Source organism: Phragmites australis, chromosome 3 (genome assembly GCF_958298935.1).
Source record: "Phragmites australis chromosome 3, lpPhrAust1.1, whole genome shotgun sequence".
Lineage (NCBI taxonomy): Eukaryota > Viridiplantae > Streptophyta > Magnoliopsida > Poales > Poaceae > Phragmites > Phragmites australis.
In genome coordinates this window covers 3,707,833-3,726,169 of record NC_084923.1, presented here as the reverse complement: position 1 = coordinate 3,726,169, position 18,337 = coordinate 3,707,833, and the positions used below count along the sequence as shown (strand labels likewise).

The following is an 18,337-nucleotide window of genomic DNA, read 5'->3' as shown; positions in this document are numbered from 1 at the left end:
AAAGAAGAAGAAGAAGAAAAAAAGCTGGCTGCTGCCGACCAGGGAAGTAAAAAAAGAGGCTGTGGGCGATGGCTGATGTGCTGGGCGTGAGCGTGGCTGCCTGCGTGCGGCTGCATGCACTGGAAACTGGAAGCCGTGCAGTGCTCCACTTCACTCTTGTTTTTTTCTCTCTCGATCGCATGGCTTTCTTGTTTTCCTTTTTTATTTATCACTCGCTGGAGAAGTGCTGGAAGTGTTCATCACGGCTGGCCTGAAATAGTAGGGACAATCGGGCTGGTGGTGAGCACATTTGGACTCAGTGCAATCATTGTTGGTCACAACAGTTGCACAACAACTCGCAGCATGACAGCAAGGTCACGGCTCTCATGTGCGCAGCATACCTTTCCAAATCCTCAACTAGTACTTTTTTTGGGATAAAGAATCCCCAAACTACTAGGCCTAAACATGAGTGTGAGCACGCCACAAAAAAGCGGTTCAAAAATAAACAAAATCACGCACAGGCTAAAGCGCAAGAATTCTGCGCAGGATTATTGGGGTGCAAATGTGCTATGTGGTGTAAAATGCAAACATCAAATTACCATCGTCAGATCAAGATCTGAAATCTAATATTCATCCTGCTTAGACGCAAATGTTTAGGTTTAACCATCGTGTTAGGAGTTTTGTGTAAAAGTGTTTCATTAAATGAGGTAATCCCACTCAACCTAGATTAAGGATGTGTTTGTTTTAACTTCAGATAGTGGCTTTCAGATTTTACAATCCGAAGTTGAAATAAATATATAGTTTTTTTTATAGCTTTTTATAATTCGCTCGTTGGATTGTGAAAAATATGAGAAACTGATTTCTCTAGTTTTTCAAAGATTGTGAAAGTCTATTTTATTAAATGGTCTATAAAAGTTTTTTAAATTTATAATCTAATTTTTTTTTACAATACACGACCTACCAGCTATTTTTAAATCCCAGCTGAAACAAATAAATCCTAAAATTTAAGGTTTGCGATCTATTAGTTACACATTTATAGCAGCTAATTTATTTACACCCAGTATATTCCATGTAGCTGTCACCAGAGAATACAACGATGATGGCTTACCCTCCCTCTTAACATAGTCAGTAATAAGCTACAAACCCACCGGGCTAAGAAAGGGATCTGAACCAAACAACAGTAATCACATTTAACCGTTAAATTATTCACTCACTCACTCAAATAAAACCAGAAAAGAAAGAAGAGGAGATATTAAAAATAGGGCATGGAGCATGATAAAGGTGGTAACCGTTAAATTATTCACTCACTCACTCACTCAAATAAAACCAGAAAAGAAAGAAGATGAGAGATTAAAAATAGGACATGGAGCATGATAAATGTAGTAACCGTTAAATTATTCACTCACTCACTCAAATAAAAACCAGAAAAGAACGAAGAGGAGAGATTAAAAATAGGACATGGAGCATGATAAAGATAGTTTAAAAAGGAAATGGAGAGGAGGAGGGGAATCCAAAGCAGCCCCGTCGTCCAGTGAGAGGAGCCGTGGTCCTCCCGAATTCCTCGCCGCTATATCAACCCCACACCCCACCCAAATCCTTCCTCTTTTCCCCTCGCACCAGTAAGTACACCCCTGTACCACCAGTAGCCGCCGCGCTGCTCGCCTCTCCTCTGGTGGCGGCTCGCCTCCCTCCCCCATCCCCACCCGCCGCCGCCTGCTCCTCCTCCTCTCGCTCCCTACCCAGAGCGCGCGTAGCTAGCTAGCTACCTACCTATCCGAAGGAGAGGGGAGAAGGGTCGGCCGGGTGCTCTCGGATCTCGCCGTTGCCTCCCGTTGGGATCTCGCTTGTTCGCTCCATGGCTGCCGTCGCGCCGCCCCCGGCCCCGACCGACGCGCCGGTGCCGGCTGCTGCTGCTGCTGCCCCAGCTCCCGCCGCTGCTCCTGTCGCGGATCGTATCCTTTGGTTCTGATTTCTGATTGCAAGGTTTTGCCTTTCTGCGGGGTTAGGTTGCTTGATTGCGTTGTATGTGCGGTTTGCTGCACCGTTCGTGGTGGCTATGACGCCGCCTCCAGGCCGGCCGGCCGGCCGGCCCTTTGTGCGGTGCTCGTCTGTCCTAGCGGCCTCGTTTGCTTGGTTTGTACAGATCGATGTGTTTTTACTGTTCTTAGCCTGTATCTGTTGGTTGCAAGCTACAGTAAACAAAAACAATTTTTTGGTGGGTTTTTGTATTGGTTTATTGCTACCGCTCGTTAGGATTTAGTAGTTTGCAAGCTCTGGGATCATACTACGCCGTTGTGATGCCTTAATTCATCGATTTGCTGTGCAAAGAAACCACGGATCTGCTGCAGAAGTTGTCGCTGGATTCGCAGCCCAAGGCGGCGGATGCAACCGAGCCTGCTGGTACCAAGAAGGTAGTGATAGAACAGCAGTACTGATGGGTTTTCCCGTTGTGTTAATCCATGATTTGCTCCAGGTGATCTGTGATTCTGATTTGTTTGCTTGTTGTTTGATTCAGCAGGGTGCTGCAGCTAGCCAACCGCTGAGCGTGTCGATTCCGCCGGAGCGGTCCATCACGCCGGTGCTTCAGGATTTTATGGATCCCAACCTGTTCTATCTGCCAGCGTATTACTATGGAGGTGAGGAACCTGGAATAAATATTAAAGTGATCATGTCCTAGATTGCTTGGCTGCTCTGAGTATCTTAGCAAGTTGTTTGTTGCTTTCAACTTCTTACCGGTGAACTTGATAATATTAGCTGGATTGCTTGTTTGTTTGATGAGTTCTTCTGTGATTATGCTGACTGAATTGTGCTGGCGCTCCTCTTCCAGGCTACGACGGTTCCATGAGCGAGTGGGATGATTATCCTAGATATCTAAATCCAGATGGAGTGGAGATTGCCCCAGTAAGTTATCCTAAAAGATCTTATCCTTTAACTAGTCATGTGAAGCATCCCACGATGATTTGCATCCTGCAGCGTATTCTTAATGTAGATACGGCCAAATTGCTTGCTATTATTGTCTATTGATAGCTGTATCGTCAAGTCTATTATTGGATATGTAATAAGTGCAAAGCTATTCACCAACCTTTTGGGTATGGTTTGTGTTGTGGCTGTTTTTTTCCTTCTGTTTCTCATGCTCTCTGCACTGTTACCTCGTTCAAAAGCATGTGTATCTTTTCTGCAACTAACATCTTGTCATAAAATTTTGCATCTTGGATCTTGATGATTTTATCTCACATTTGTGCTACTTTCAGAAATGTCACAAATTAACTGTTATAATCGACCTTTTGAATTCCACAGGCAGTATATGGAGATATTTATGGATATGGGTATGCTCCTTATGGCGCATACTCTCCTGCCAGTTCCCCAGTTCCAACAGTCGATGGTCAGATGTTTGGCACGCAGCATTACCAGTATCCAACTGCGTATTTTCAGCCTCCTACACCGGTAACTGCTCAAGGCGACCTGCAGTCTTCTGTCAATTCTGAAAAGCCAGCAGCTAAAGCAGATCCTGCCAAGACAACGACTAATGGTGTTCCTAATGGTACTGCTCACAGTAACATCGGAACTGTACCCCTTGCGTCAAGCCACCAAAATTCATCACTGACGCCTGATGGAACTTATGGGGCACCCTTGCTAGGTGGAGTTCCTTCTGCTGGTTACATGGACTCAATGTATGGATATGACAGCACAGGAGCCCACTATGCATGGTATGATGGTTCTGCTTATACAAATGGACATCAAAGAACAACCTCAACTAATCATATGTTGCCCTCGACATTCAATGGTAATGTTTCTTCAGCAAGAAATCAGAACAAGAGCTCCACAACGCAGCAGATGGTGAGTCCAGAGAAAATACGTTGATAATATTGTTATTAATACGGAGCTGCGGTATTTTATACTAATTTTTTTGCTTATGCATGTTTCCAGCTTAGCTAATCACTCCAGTGTTTAATAGTCGCCATAGAATAAATATCATTGTACTTTTCTTGGCTGCTTCTTAATTAAACCACCGATGGGAGGCATAGTCGTCTATAGAATTCCGTTCCTTTTAAGACTTGAAGGGCATACAGAGTCTTTCAAATAGAAGGAATATTTGCTTTCTGATCGAGTAGTTTACGGAATTTTACCTTTTGCCTTATTATTTTAGTTGATTATGAATATTTGACTGTGCAGAGCATTTGTTCGCAGGCTGAATAATATGTTTTCTCTGTATTGTCTTCATGCAGTTTATGCAAAACCGAAGACCTACAACTACAACAGGATCAGCTGCTCCTACATATCCAAATAGGATGTACCCGAGCTCTCGTCCTTACACCCAATACGGGAATTCAATGAAAACTGGTCTTTTTGCTTATGGCAGTAATGGTTACAATTCCAGGATATATGGTCAATGGGGTGTTGGTATGGATAACAGGTACAGGCCTAGGGGCCGTGGTAATGGATACTATGGTTTTGGCAATGAGAGTCAGGATGGAACAATTGAGTTAAACAGAGGTCCCAGATCTGGCCGTTTCAAGAACCAGAAATTATATGGTCATACTGTTACTATTGCTTTGAAAGGGCAGAGCCTTCCTTCTGGTGAAAACAAGAATGATAGTGCTGTACCTGATAGAGCACAGTTCAACAGAGATGATTTCCCTGTTCAATATGATGATGCGAAGTTCTTTGTCATTAAATCGTACAGTGAGGATGATATCCACAAGAGTATAAAATACAATGTGTGGGCTAGCACGACCAATGGAAACAAGAAGCTTGATGCTGCATATCAGGAAGCACAGTCAAAGGGCTCTGCATGTCCTATATTCTTGTTTTTCTCGGTAAGGATGTTTTCCACATTTGCTATTTCTTAATTAATGTTTAGTTAGTTTCCTTTAGCTGATATGTCCTTCACGATGAAATTTCAGGTGAATACTAGTGGGCAGTTTGTTGGTATTGCTGAAATGACTGGTGCTGTTGATTTTGAGAAAACCCTGGAGTACTGGCAGCAAGACAAGTGGAATGGTTCCTTCTCTGTCAAGTGGCACATTGTCAAAGACGTGCCCAACAATATTCTCAAGCACATCATTCTAGAGAACAATGAGAACAAGCCTGTCACAAATAGCCGTGACACACAAGAGGTAAGCATCATCCAGGCTTTATTTGTGACTTACTGTCTTGAAAACATGGCAGTGCCTTACTGTTCTCCCTTCTTATCCTTTTGTCAATAATTCAGATACATCTTGAACAAGGCATTCAGATGCTTAAGATATTCAAGGAGCATGTTAGTAAGACCTCCATCCTGGACGACTTTGCCTTTTATGAGAGCCGCCAGAAGTTGATGCAAGAGAAAAGGGTGAAACACCAGCAGATCCAAAAGCAGGTACTTTTGAATCTGAGCTTAGTCATCAATTTCAGATTACAGCGCCTTGCCTACTGTTTATTATCCTTGTTGTAATGGGTTGATTGCTTTATCCATGTAGGTCTGGGACAGTAGGGCCCCGAGTTCTGTCACCGGAGAGCAACAGCAGGAAGTTGCTAATGGGAAGCCAAAGCTATCTGTACCAAACGGAGTCAACGGAGAGCTGAAGGTTCCTGCAGAGAACGGCATTGCTCCCGTCGCTACCTACGCCGCAAAGGTGGCCCAAACAGCAACCGAGAAACCCATCCTCGCCAACGGAGTTGCTAAGACTGGTTAGCTTGATCGCGTAACCAATGTTCCCTAGCTAGCCGTGAAGATGGACCATCCAGTCCTGACGAATTCAACCGAAGTGCGGTCCCATGGAACTGGTGATCTAGTAAGGCTACCACTGGAAGTGTGGAACTGGCAGCATGGCCCCAAGAGCCTTGCTTCACTGCGCAACTGGAGAGCAGTTGGCTAGTTATTAGTTTTTCCTAGATTCTCTTTACCGTATTCCGTTTCAGTTTCCGTTTGTTTAGCTCGAAGACTCCTTAAATAGTATTATATCATCATCAGAATGCCAGAGACCAGTGCTGGGCAAAAGGATTGCGAAGGCCGTCTGGCTGGGTGCGTGTCGTTATGGTCGAGTATACCCCGTCATTGTTATATTGAGTGGATCTGAAAGTGGGTTAGATTGGATCTTTCCTTTACTGGTTTATTATAGCGGAATCTTATCTTTTTTTATTGTCTGATGGTGCTGAATTCGGTTCGGTGCTCCACTACGGAGTTGTTGCGAAGATGACGAAGCAAAGCGGCTTCCTTTGCCGTCTGCTTTGCTCGCATCACTTGGTTGTTTGAAGTTGTCCCCACTTCCAGTTCCAGGTCTCTGCCGGTCGCTTGTCGTGCAGGTGGTAGTGCGGCGCCTGCAACTCTGTAAGGCTGCAATCACAATCGTGTCAGGCTCACAAATAGTCTTGCATGCGGCAGGCTGCTGATCAGTAGCTGTGACTTTTGTTTGCAAAGGGGCGTTTCATCTGCGAGGTTGCTTCTCACGGTCGGAGAGAAGCTCCGGGTGGTGTGTACCGTTGCATACCAGGAACACACAGCCCTCTTGTCAGATTTTTGGTTGCTCGAGCTGAGTGTTGAATAACGCCTCTGGCCAAACGACGACGATGGTGTTGACTGTTGAGCCAGCCCAGGTCCGGCAGAACGGGGAGGGCAGCACGGACTTCCACTCTTCCAGGCTTGGCAGTGGCAGTACGATTTTTTTTCCTCCTTTGGGTTCAGATGACAACGTCGCTGTGCAAATCGGCAAGACAAAAGTAAAGAAATTTGCAGAGAGAAAAATAAAAAAAAGGAGATGTCAGAAGTGGGGTTTGAACCCACGCCCTCGTAAGAGGACCAGAACTTGAGTCTGGCGCCTTAGACCACTCGGCCATCCTGACACTCGTGTCTTGTATAATAATAAATCCTACTTATTAGTATTGTCTCCAGCTGAAGACTTCGAGGCGCGCCATATATGCAGCGATTGGCTTCCTTGTCAGACACCGATATGCTTCTACAAGCTTCATGCGAAGCATGCATCTGCCACTCCTTCCTAGAAGTAAAATGCAGGTTTTTACGCATTCAAGCTCCGTCGCTGAGCATGAATCACTTCCAAACTGCGAAAAAATAGTGTCCTTCAGTTGTTGCTCATTCCTTTTTTGCGTTCTAGTACCACTCTTTTTGAATGCTTTCAATGATATCATTGATATTATCTGTAGTTGTGTGAATAGGGTATAATTCCAAATATCTTCTTGGGAGAAAGCACAAAAAGAGCGGGAGGGAAGCGAAGCAAGGAGACAAAGGAAAAACTATCTATCCTGAGGCCCAAGAATATGAGGCTCAGTGAAAGCCTCGTCTCGAGGGCTCTGCTCCTCCTCTCTCATCCCACTCACTCCACTCCACGCCCGCCTCAATGGCCACCTCCTCCATCCTTCCGCTCCACCTTCCGTCCTGCACGAGGCGGACCGTGCGGGCCTCTTCGTCTGCCGCAGTGGCCCCGGCGACCACGCAGTCCCTGGAGGAGTCGTTCGGCCGGAAGGGTCTCAAGTTCAGCGCCGACCCGGCGGGGGGCGCCCCCACGGCGGAGCTGAGCGTGCGGAACGGCAGCTCGCTGCAGCTCCGGCTGGGCGATGGCTTGGTCACGTCGTACAGGCCCAAGGTGTACTGGAAGGACGACGGGTGCAGGGAGTTGCTGCACACGGTGGCCGGCGGGGAGGACGGCAAGGTGAAGGGCGGCGTCGGGCTCGTGCTCAACGAGGTGTCCTCGTCGGGCGGCGCCCAGTCGCTGATCGATGGGGCCGAGTGGGCCGTCAAGGATGCAGACTCCGACTCCTACGATGCGGTACAGGTACATTTTTTTCCCGGGTGATGAATGTAGAAGAACCGTAGACTGCAATTGCACTGTATCGAATTGTAGAGAATATGATCTTAGAAATGTTGGCTTAGCAACATCCGCGAAGAAATGTCATTGAAAAAATTCACGCTTCTTAAATTTTAGATGTCTAAAATTTAAAAGCATGAATCAGGTGATGGATTAGCGACATGGTTAGGCTTTGGATTGGCGGCGACGGATTCCCAACAAGCGGCATGTTTAGAGGAAGGTTAGTGGTGTTAGACCGGTCTGGCTGAAGAGGTGGTGGGCGCGGGGGCGGAGCGGCGGATGACGGGCGGTGGGCGATGCTAGGGCAAGGGTGAACGGAGCTGGGTTAGTGCAACGGTGGATCCGGCGGCAGGAGCATCGTCGGAGACGGGTGGAAGAGGGCGGGAGACGGGGGCGAGAATCCAGCTGTGAGAGGTGTCGACACGGTGAGGTGGGAGACGGGTGGAGAAGACTGGAGGTTGAAGATGTACGAGGGTCGTTTGATCATGATCTGATGACTTAGATTCATTGTCTGATTTTTTTTTTTAAAAGCAGGGGCTTGAAATATAGCATTTGCCAAAAAAAAAAAAACATTGACGGGGGCGAGAATCCAGCTGTGAGAGGTGTCGACACGGTGAGGTGGGAGACGGGTGGAGAAGACTGGAGGTTGAAGATGTACGAGGGTCGTTTGATTATGATCTGATGACTTAGATTCATTGTCTGATTTTTTTTTTTAAAAGCAGGGGTTTGAAATATAGCATTTGCCAAAAAAAAAAAACATTGCAATGGATCCAAAGTGCCGATGATTTTGGCCTGTTTAGAGCATAAGATCCTCATAGCAGTTCGGTAGGAATTTCACAAGAATCAGTATAAATTCCGTACGTTTCGAAAAGGTACGATTCTCGCGAGAATTTTAAGAAAGTCCCACGCTGCAAAGGGACCTTGATCTTGGAAAAATGAGCTCTGTACATTGCAAAGAGGCGATATTGCAAATGATCTCAACTGCTAAACGACATCACAGCGAGTGTTTACTACCGGAGATGCCGTGCAAATGACACCGTGCGTTGTTGCACAGGTTGAGCTTGGGTGTACCAAGGGCAAGCTGGACATATCGTACGTGGTGACCCTGTACCCGCTGAGCATGGCGACGGCGGTGATCGTCCGGAACACCGGCACCAAGCCGGTGGAGCTGACGAGCGCGGTGCTGAGCCACATCAAGTTCGACAAGCGGCGCGGCACGGCCGTGGAGGGGCTCCGGGGCTGCCCCTACTGCTCCCACCCGCCGCCGGCTTCCGGTTTCAGCCTCCTCTCCCCGGCCGAGGCCATGAAGCGGGAGGACCCCGGCTGGCTCTCCTTCGGCGGCGAAGAGGAGCCCAGGCAGGGCGTCTGGACCGTCGAGGAGAACCTCTACACCACGCTCAAGAAGAAGGTGAGCCGGGTGTACGCGGCGCCGCCGGAGGAGAGGAAGAAGCGCATCTACAGCACCGCGCCGTCCAGGTTCACTACCATCGACCAGGTGCCAACACAACTGAATCGAACACGCCGTTGTGCTCCTCATCAGATTACTTGTTGGGTCGCTCGATCCTGAACCAAGATTCTTGATGCGTGCGTTGCGATTTGCAGTATAGCGGGCTTGGGTTCAGGCTGGTGAGGATGGGGTACGAGGACATGTACCTGTGCAGCCCAGGGGCCATGTACGAGAAGTTCGGGACGGACTACTTCCTGTGCACGGGGCCAGCGTCCATGCTGGTGCCCGTGGTCGTCAACCCTGGCGAGGAGTGGAGGGCCGCGCAGGTCATCGAGCACGACAACTTGTAGCCTTTCCCTTTTTCTTCCTTCCTTTTTTTTTGTGAACAGAATTACAGAATCGATTGGCTCGTCGTGTACATTCTCGTATACATGTTGATGGGTCTCGCCCAGTCGCCCTCCTGTAATTGCCCGGTCGGTGCCAAAGAGATAGATTTATACAGGAATAGCTCTTCCAGTGAGAAGCAGCTTCTAGCGTATCTCCCATCTCTCACTCCCATGACCTCGTCAGGCAGAGCACGAGCGTGGCCGCCAGCCCACAGCAGTGTATGCCATTTCTGCCATGAAGCCGGGCTCCGCCGCCCGTCACATGACCCACCGCTGCCGCCCCGTCACATGATCCGCCGCGAGCGTATGAATCCAGAAGGTCGAAAGCTACGCGGGACGTGCAGCAGCATGCAGCGAAGGGGACACAAAAGCAAACTTTGATTAAACACTGATCCGGAATGTACATTGACGACACATTGCAGGGGCATTGACATATGGATAAGGTGTTCAACGCTATCATCTCTCCAGCAACATGCTGCGAGGGATGCCGTTCTTGCAAAAGGACGAAGCGACGTGCATCTCGACAACGAAGACAGTTTACTGTTCAACTAGATTTACAGTTTCAAATGGTAATGCTGACAAACAGGCGCTACTCCCACCGACCTCGAGAAAAACCGTTCAGCGCCTCTCTGCTTCGTATAAAGCTCGTAGCATCAAAATTGTTGGAGAAAGTCTTAAACAGAAATCACAAAAATCCAAACACAACTTTCTGCTGCAAAACAACCAGTGCTGATATCAAGATGAGCAGAAGAGCACAATAACGCTATGGCAGCTGGCTCAGCAAATAAACACCGGTGGGTTGTCCTGCGTCGAGAGCGCAACTGCTACCACGTTCCTGGGGAGGTTACTCAAGTAAACCTGCATCCTTGAGAGCAGACTCAAAATCTTCCTCACGATCCCAATTACGAACCTAAAATTATACAAAATGTTAAGTAAATGCTTAAGAGCACAAGGTACAAGCATACACATCATATCAGCTATGTACCTCAGGTACTTTGTGTTGGAAGTAGTCCTCAATCTTCTTCATCACAACATTATCTGTTTCACCGCATAGCAAGTTGAACACAGCACCTGTCACCAACAATGATTCACAGTTAGGAACAGTCAACAATACAATATGCACCGTGTCAAGTAGAAAAGTTCCGTTAATTTGACTAGGGCTTTGTTTTTCCTACAACAACTTTTTTTTTCTGATTAGCCAATTTAAAGGGCTTCTTATCATAAGACATAAGCCATAGAAACAATCCAGGGGAAACTGAAACCTCTAGAGAAAAGAACCTCAACTGTAACCAACAAAAACTGCTGAAAGGCAGTTCCATCGTATCATCATAAAACATTTGAAAATCTTTATTAAACTTTATGGTAGGATTCACAGGAACACTATTTTGCATTTGGGTGAAAGCTCAAGCTAAAACGAACAGGCAATAGGCTTTTACAAAAGGCAGCATAGAGCATAGTTGCTTGGCACCGACAGACAGGTTCGGTCCGGAAGCATGATCCTCAATTCATTTGATTCCTAATAACACCATGATTATCTGCTACAATGTTAATCAAGATTTACAGAAGCTGCCTGTGATACTATCATTAATTTAATGCGAAATCTTTACATGCTATGCGATACAGATATAGAGAGAAGAACCTTAGGCACAAAATTACCTTTTCGGCCAAAGCGCCCAGCTCTGCCAATTCTGTGCAAGTACACCTCATAATCTGGTTCATCTCTTGTACCAAATTTGATTGGCATGTCATAATTGATGACCAGGTTAACCTTTCAAAGGAACAAAGTTAGGAGAAAAAATTGTACTTACTGAACTGCAAAGCAAGTGCCACACAAACAATACCTGTGCTTGGTCAAAACCTCGAGCAAGAACATCAGTTGATATAAGAACCTTGGTGTACCCATCTTTGAATTCCTGTATTATCTTTTCCCTCTCTGATTGGTCAAGGGATCCTTGAATTGAGGAGCACACATAGTCCTCTCTTGTCAAAGCATTGTGAACATTCTTAGTACTTTGCTTTGTTCTAACAAATATGATAACCTGGCCAACTTTTTGTCCAAACTCAAAGATCTTGTCCCTTATAACCTCTATTTTTGCCGCCTCGTCAGGGACTTGAACTTTATATTGCTTTACTTTTTCCAAAGTAAGCTCTTCCTTCTTCACAAATATTTGGTTTCCATCTCTAATGACCTTTGTAACAAAATCCTTCACCCTCTCATTGAAGGTCGCAGAAAAGAGAAGCACCTGGCAGAAATATAATTCAGATATTAAAAACTAGCTACATAGATGGATTAACAAACACGTCTAGCCAACAAAAGATCAGTATCATATGGCTAGTTCAAAACTAAAGTAAATCAATATCATCATCGGATGAAATGGCATAATTTGCACTAATAAATAACATCAGTGGGCAGCCATAAAATTTCAATAAATATAACCTCATTCCATCATTCACAACAGAGAAGAGTTCTCCAATGATAAAATATGCAAGAATATCCCAAAGCACAGAAAACAAATTGAAAGGTGTAAAAAGCAACTCCAGATATATGCCTAGATTACAAAAAAGAAAAGAAAAAAAGAATAAGGAAATTAATGTCATCATTGGTTGAATTTGCACAACTAAAGCGAACAAACTGCATTCACGGATGATTTTTTCAATAACAAAAGTCACATGCAAGTTGTTTCATGTGATAAGAAATAAGTTACCTGACAACCACCAGCGCTTCTTTGTATATCCCTCATGATCCTTTCAGAATCACTCCGAAAGCCGTCCTGCAAGAAGGCATTCACCACTGTAACAAACTGGATTCCTTATAAATTTATAAAGACTAGTCAGTTTACACGATAACTACACCACATTGTTATGGAAAAAACTCATGCGTACATAAACTAACCAATTTGTGAACAAATCAACAATTATAAAAAGAAAATTTCATGTAAAAATTAAAATACAAGACCAAATAGAAATAGAAATACCAAAATATTTCTACACTTGGAAAGGCCAAATTCATTCTAGCAAAATAAGGAAACATGTACTTTTTTACCCTTTTCGGTCAACTCGGAACTAGCAACATATACTACATGCTGCTAGACCAACGGTGTTGTCTGGTAATGCCTTGCACCAGAACTGTATCACTGTGACAACCCTTAACAGTTAACACTTAACAACCACTAAATTATTAGGAGTTTGTAAAGGGTTAACATTCTTTCAGACTTTCTGTTGCTCTGAGTTGTTAACTAACATTCGACTAATGGTTTATTTTAAGAGGACAAAAATAATCTGCCTCAATTTGTGAGGGCGCATCAACAATAGCTATTTGAAATTTGAAAACAGCGCAACATCGCAGAAAGTAAGTGGCAACCATAGCAAACAAGTGCATTGCTTTCCTCTGCTGTGATGGTTCCTCGATCACCAGTTGGGTGTATGCGATTGCCAGTCTTTAAAAGGAAGGATAGTTAGAGAAGCTTAGTATGCTTCTTGACTCATTGCTCCTTAGAACTTACAATCAATCGACTACCTTGCCAAAAAGATTTTATCTCCCTAAGCCCTTAGCACCTAACAATACGGTCTCCTTTCAAATACTGACAAGTAACAACCCTAGGCATTATCATAAACTTGAAGTGATAACCAAATCACAAAAGAAGTCAAACATACCTCAGCAAGCATATGATCCGCCTCATCGAACACAAGTACCTTGATATCCCTTGTGGCCAGCTTCTTATTAGTAATCCACTTGATGAGTGTCCCAGAAGTGCCGATCACCACCTGGTCAGTAATTGGAGGCATTCTAGAAATCGGCACATAATCTTTTTGAGCTTGCGGGATCGCACAGGCACATGTAATGGAAGTAAACTTGCCCATCCTCGTGAGCACCGCCCTATTCTGCACAATACAATCAAGCAAATTCAGCACTGTATATTACAGAGTTCAATCCAATAACAACCAAGGATCACACTATCCATAAAAGAGCGTAGAAGCAGGGAGTGTTAAAGTGACCTGCTGCGCGAGCTCCCTAGTGGGGCAAATACAGATGGCCTGGGGGGTCTTGCGTTGCGCGTCGACGCGGCTGAGCATGCCAAGGACGAAGCAGGTGGTCTTGCCGGAGCCGTTATGCGCCTGCGCAACGAGGTCCTTGTAGGGAGGCGTGAGGATCATGGGGAGGGTGATCGCCTGGATCTTGCTCGGGCGGCTGAACCCCATCTCATCGTGCAGCCCCTTGAGCAGCTCCGGCGACAGCTTCAGATCCTCGAACATCGTCGCCGACTCGTACACCGTGCCGCCCGACGTCACCTGGAGCGCAACCAAATCAAATCAAATCAATCAATGCTAACCGAGGTTACTGAGATCGGCTAGGGCTAGCGCCTGCGCCGGCGGGAGTGGGAACGGGAGCGTACGGCATGGATGTGCGCTTCGTCGGAGTCATCGAGGAGAGGCGGGCCCTGCTCGCCGCCGTCGTCCTCCGGCGCGGTGAGGGAGAGCGACTCGATCTGCTTCGCCTGCGCCTCCACCGTCGGGCCGGTGGTGGTAGAGGATGATGACGCCGCCGCCTCTGCGGCCTTGGCCTTGGCCTCCTCCTCCTCCTCGAGGTCCGCCCAGGACTTCTTCTCCGTCTCCGCCTTTCCGCCGCCGTCGGCCATCGTCTCGCACGCGGGCAGATCGAGAGCAATCGCGAGTTGTTTAGCTAGCTTGCGTGCTCTGCTTGCGATTTACGCAGAGGCTAGGCTACTCCGGGACGTCCTCTTCTACTATAGGCCGACCGAAACTTTCCTTCTCGACGGCCAGACCGGGAGCCCAACAACGCGCGCGGCCCACCAGTTGCCGCGTAGAAGTAGCGGGCCGTCGCTTTGGTGGGATTTCTGTCGTTTTTCTTTCTTGTGTTGGGCCACCAGTTCCGGCCGTTTTCCTCGGATTCACGTTTGTTTCACTGAATTTGATTTATGCATTCAACATTTTACAATGCTTGATTCAGCATTGTCCAAGATCTAATTCAACAATTCTTAAAAAATAATCCAATATTTTTGTGTGAAATTATTGAAATAGTATATTCAAAATGTTGAACTAGTGCTAGCCCTTGCGGGTGGAATACTCATAGTCCTAGAAGCGCATGCAATATTTGTCCCATGATTAGTATGCAAGCACGTACAGTAACTGTCGGAGGATGAACTCCTGTCGCAGGGATCCCGAGAGACCCCTTTTTAGAGATTCGGCCGGGGGGATGATCCTGAACGAGCTTGTCTAGGAAATAAATGGGAACGGAAATAAATGCAGTGGCTGGTGGGAGAAGGATGGGTGCACCGGGGTTTAGACAGGTTCGGGCCGCACGGAGGCGTAACACCCTACTCCTGTGTGAGTGCTATATCTATACTTGAAGGGAATTCTTCAAGGATGTATCTGGTTACAGAGGTGAGCTGTCTACAGAGAGCTTGAGGCTCTCGTGTTCTAGCTTGGCTTGAGCTTGTTCGTGATGTTCTTCGTCTTTTGATCTGGGCTTCGGGTGCTTCTTGAGGGCTCCCGGATCTGAGGCGGAATTCAAGGATGAGTCGTGAGCGTGAGCGTTGTGTGTCGTGAGCTGTGAGAGTTGTGTGTCGTGAGCTGTGAGAGTTGTGTGTCGTGAGCTGTGAGAGTTGGCCTTTTATGTATTCTCCATCCTTTTCTTTTATAGGCGCGCCGACCTCGACTTATCCTGAATGGGAAAGAGGGGGCGCGCGTCAAGGTGCCACAGAGAAAAGGCGTCATCATTCCGCCTCGGCGAAGTGACAGGGGCGGTGGAAGATTGCGGCGTGTATCCGACCACCCGCCACTGTGGAGGTCCTCCGGCGCCATTAAGGGGGCCCACCGGGCAGCCGCAGAGGTGCCCGGTGCGCCCACCCTGTCTTGTTCTTCTGCCGGGGCAGGGTGGCAGGCGGAGCGCTTCGATTCTGGCAACGTTATCCCGAGGCACCCGGGTGAAACGGGACGGGACCCGTGCATTTAATGGACCCACGCCCCCCTGCCAGAGCATGACAGGGTCAGACACTAGGGCGTGGGCAGCTGAGAATGTCAGGATGTCAGGATGTCAGGCCGCGCGTGCCTATTAAATGCGGCATTCATGTCTTTGACTGGCTGACACCCCGGCGAGGGGACCCTTTGGGTCGTCGAACGATCTTGCGCGAACCTTCGGGGAACCGAGTCCTCGGGGGCTGCCACGTGCAGCCCCGAGCACTCTGATGAGACCTTCGGGGAACCGAGTCCTCGGGGGCTGCCACGTGCAGCCCTGAGCACTCTCTCCCGAGCACTCTGGTGAGACCTTCGGGGAACCGAGTCCTCGGGGGCTGCCACGTGCAGCCCCGAGCACTCTCTCCCGAGGACTGGGGGAAACCTTCGGGGAACCGAGTCCTCGGGGGCTGCCACGTGCAGCCCCAAGCACTCTCTCCCGAGCACTGGGGGAAACCTTCGGGGAACCGAGTCCTCGGAGGCTGCCACGTGCAGCCCCGAGCACTCTCTCCCGAGCACTTCCTTCCCGGTACTTGGACTCCGCGGATCATCGGGGAACTGGGGTGCTCGGGAACCAGAGGCGGCGGTCCCGAGCACCTTCTCCCGGGACTTAGCTTCTTTTTATCTCGCAAGGCGGACCTCGTGGGATGGTGACGCGTGGCGGATGGCCGGCTCGGTCTCGGGACTTAGGGACCCCTGGTTCCTGATACACCGACAGTAGCCCCCGGGCCCATTGGTAGGCGATGGGACGGAGACGGCGGATGGGCCCTTCGTCGCGGCCGAGGCCGAGGCTAGTGTAGATGCCATGTGGCAGGCTTTCGAGAGGTGGTTATTACGGACCCAGACCTCAAGTACCTCCCAACGGGAAAATGAATGGACGCGTGTCCACACAACTTCCGAAGGGTATGATGACCGTACGGATGGTACGTGCGGTTGCCGCGCGGATCGAGGAAAATACGCCTGGCCGCTGACGTCGCGCGATCGGCGGGAGATTCGCCTGGTGGTTGCGCCGATCGAGGCGACGCTTCACCGAGCGAGCCGTTTGGGCGGTAGTTTTTGAACTTTCGAGATAAAAGGGGGATATGATCGGTCCGTCCCCCTCTTTACGCTTTCTTGCTCTTGCGCTCTTGCCTTCTGTGTGCTCCGAAGCCTTTAGGAAATTCTCAGGCGACCGGAGCACTCTTCCTTCTCTCTCTTTCCACCACCAAAACACCTTTCATTCTTGTCGAGATGACGAGGGTTGGAGGAGGACGCCGGGACAAGGCTTCGGACAGCATCTTGCCGGAGTCTCGTCTGAGAAACGAGGAGGCGGCGGACAAGATCAGGAAACTGCTGGTGCCGGAGGGGCAAGAAGGTGCTGTGGTGGTGACGCCGGCGACGACCGTCCCAGGGCGGATCGTCCTCTTCATCTCCTTTGTAGCGGCGGGGTTGGTGCCGCCGTTCTCCACCTTCTTCCTGCAAGTGCTAGAGACGTACGACATTCAACTGGTGCACCTAAGCCCCAACTCTGTGGTGGTGTTGGCGACCTTCGCGCATTTCTGTGAGATGTTCGTGGGGGTGGTGCCGTCGGCGACGCTACTTCGCCATTTTTTCGTCCTTCGGCCGGTGGGGAAGAAGAGGGGGCACTCCACGGCGGACGTCGCGGGGTGCTGCAACCTTCGGCTCCGGGACGGCCTGGGGGATCATTACATTCCCCAGGTGCTGCGCAGCAAGTGGGAGGAGTGGCGACGGGACTGGTTCTTCGTCGACGTCGACCCCCACGAGCGCCTCGAGCTGCCAGAGGCAGCGGCGGAACCTCGGCGATCGACGTGGGAGGCGCCGCCGCCAGAAGACACGAGGCTGAAGCCGGTGTTGGAGCGCATCCTGGAGCTGTGCGAGTCCGGGCTGACCTCCGTCATGGTGGTCGTGGACTTCCTGCGTCGTCGGCTGGCGCCTTTGCGAGAGCGGGCCCGGCCGAGCTGGTTCTACACCGGGCCGGAGGACATCACCAGGACCCAGATAGGCGCGAGCTGGGATCTGGGGCCGGCGAAACTGCGGGGGATGACAAGGGTGATCACCGGAACGGAGGACATGGGCCGGACGAAACTCCCGTGGCCGGAGATGGCGCTCTGCGCCAACCCCAACCGGGTGGCCATTATGGCGGGGCTGCCGGAGTTCGATGCCCAGGGGCCTGTGGACCAGCCAAGAAGCCATAGTCCCGAGGCCTCCGAACTCCCCGGGCTGGAGGAGCTACTTGGCGAGGAGGTCGCTGGCAGCTCGGCGCGGGCTGGCGAAGGGGTCGCCGCAGGCAGCAACCGCCGTGCCAGGGAGGAGGGCGCCGCTGAAATCGTTAAGGAGGTGGCGCCGGGAGACCGGGGAAAGCGTCCCCGGGCCCTGATCCTAGTGCCGGACTCTCCGCCGTCGCCAACGGCAGCGGCGGCATTCCCGGTGCTGGAGCCGCGGTTGGTGCGGATGGGGCCTGCGCCGGCGCCCGCGACCCGCATGGCGGAACCCGAGACCCGCGCGATGGCACCCGAGGCCCGCGCAGCGGTTCAGCCGAGCCCCCAGCGGAAGAGGCGGCGGGAGGAGTCCGGACCGACGGCGCCGGACCCGGACATCAGGCTCCCAGCGGTCAAATGGCAGTATCGGTGAGTCTCCTTTCTTGCTTTTTCCTGGGCATTTCTGGCCCGAACTAAGCTTTGGTATTTTTCATCTGTTTCCCGTAGGCCGGCCGCAGGCGCCACTGCGACGGAGAAAGCGTGGGCGCCGAG

General features: G+C 49.5%; 3 protein-coding genes and 1 non-coding gene across 6 annotated transcripts; 2 read left to right on the top strand and 2 right to left on the bottom strand.

The window, feature by feature from the left end:
• Positions 1-1,569: 1,569 nt before the first annotated feature.
• LOC133911630 (YTH domain-containing protein ECT4-like) lies at positions 1,570-6,100 on the top strand. 3 transcript variants are annotated; one of them, XM_062353960.1, is made up of 10 exons: positions 1,570-1,931; positions 2,308-2,390; positions 2,495-2,615; positions 2,807-2,880; positions 3,277-3,520; positions 3,617-3,816; positions 4,206-4,796; positions 4,884-5,096; positions 5,192-5,338; positions 5,439-6,100. In XM_062353960.1, exons 1-10 carry the CDS (start codon positions 1,835-1,837, stop codon positions 5,652-5,654), a joined length of 1,986 nt encoding a protein of 661 aa, XP_062209944.1. In that variant the 5' UTR covers positions 1,570-1,834; the 3' UTR covers positions 5,655-6,100. The 3 variants fall into 3 exon arrangements, with proteins under 3 accessions (XP_062209944.1, XP_062209943.1, XP_062209942.1); XM_062353959.1 differs by having other exon boundaries at positions 2,498-2,615; positions 3,277-3,816; XM_062353958.1 differs by having other exon boundaries at positions 3,277-3,816.
• Positions 6,101-6,717: 617 nt separating this feature from the next.
• Positions 6,718-6,801, bottom strand: TRNAL-CAA (transfer RNA leucine (anticodon CAA)). The gene has a single exon. It is a non-coding gene; the product is annotated as a tRNA-Leu (tRNA).
• A 426-nt stretch (positions 6,802-7,227) lies between these two features.
• Positions 7,228-9,766, top strand: LOC133911632 (photosynthetic NDH subunit of subcomplex B 2, chloroplastic-like). The gene is made up of 3 exons (XM_062353962.1): positions 7,228-7,748; positions 8,836-9,276; positions 9,384-9,766. Exons 1-3 carry the CDS (start codon positions 7,314-7,316, stop codon positions 9,576-9,578), a joined length of 1,071 nt encoding a protein of 356 aa, XP_062209946.1. The 5' UTR covers positions 7,228-7,313; the 3' UTR covers positions 9,579-9,766.
• Positions 9,767-9,973: 207 nt separating this feature from the next.
• On the bottom strand, positions 9,974-14,330 carry LOC133911631 (DEAD-box ATP-dependent RNA helicase 38). Its single transcript, XM_062353961.1, has 8 exons — positions 14,009-14,330; positions 13,611-13,904; positions 13,269-13,496; positions 12,320-12,385; positions 11,456-11,857; positions 11,271-11,382; positions 10,600-10,685; positions 9,974-10,524 (listed from the first exon to the last, which is right to left on the bottom strand). Exons 1-8 carry the CDS (start codon positions 14,249-14,251, stop codon positions 10,459-10,461), a joined length of 1,497 nt encoding a protein of 498 aa, XP_062209945.1. The 5' UTR covers positions 14,252-14,330; the 3' UTR covers positions 9,974-10,458.
• Between the last annotated feature and the right edge of the window lie 4,007 nt (positions 14,331-18,337).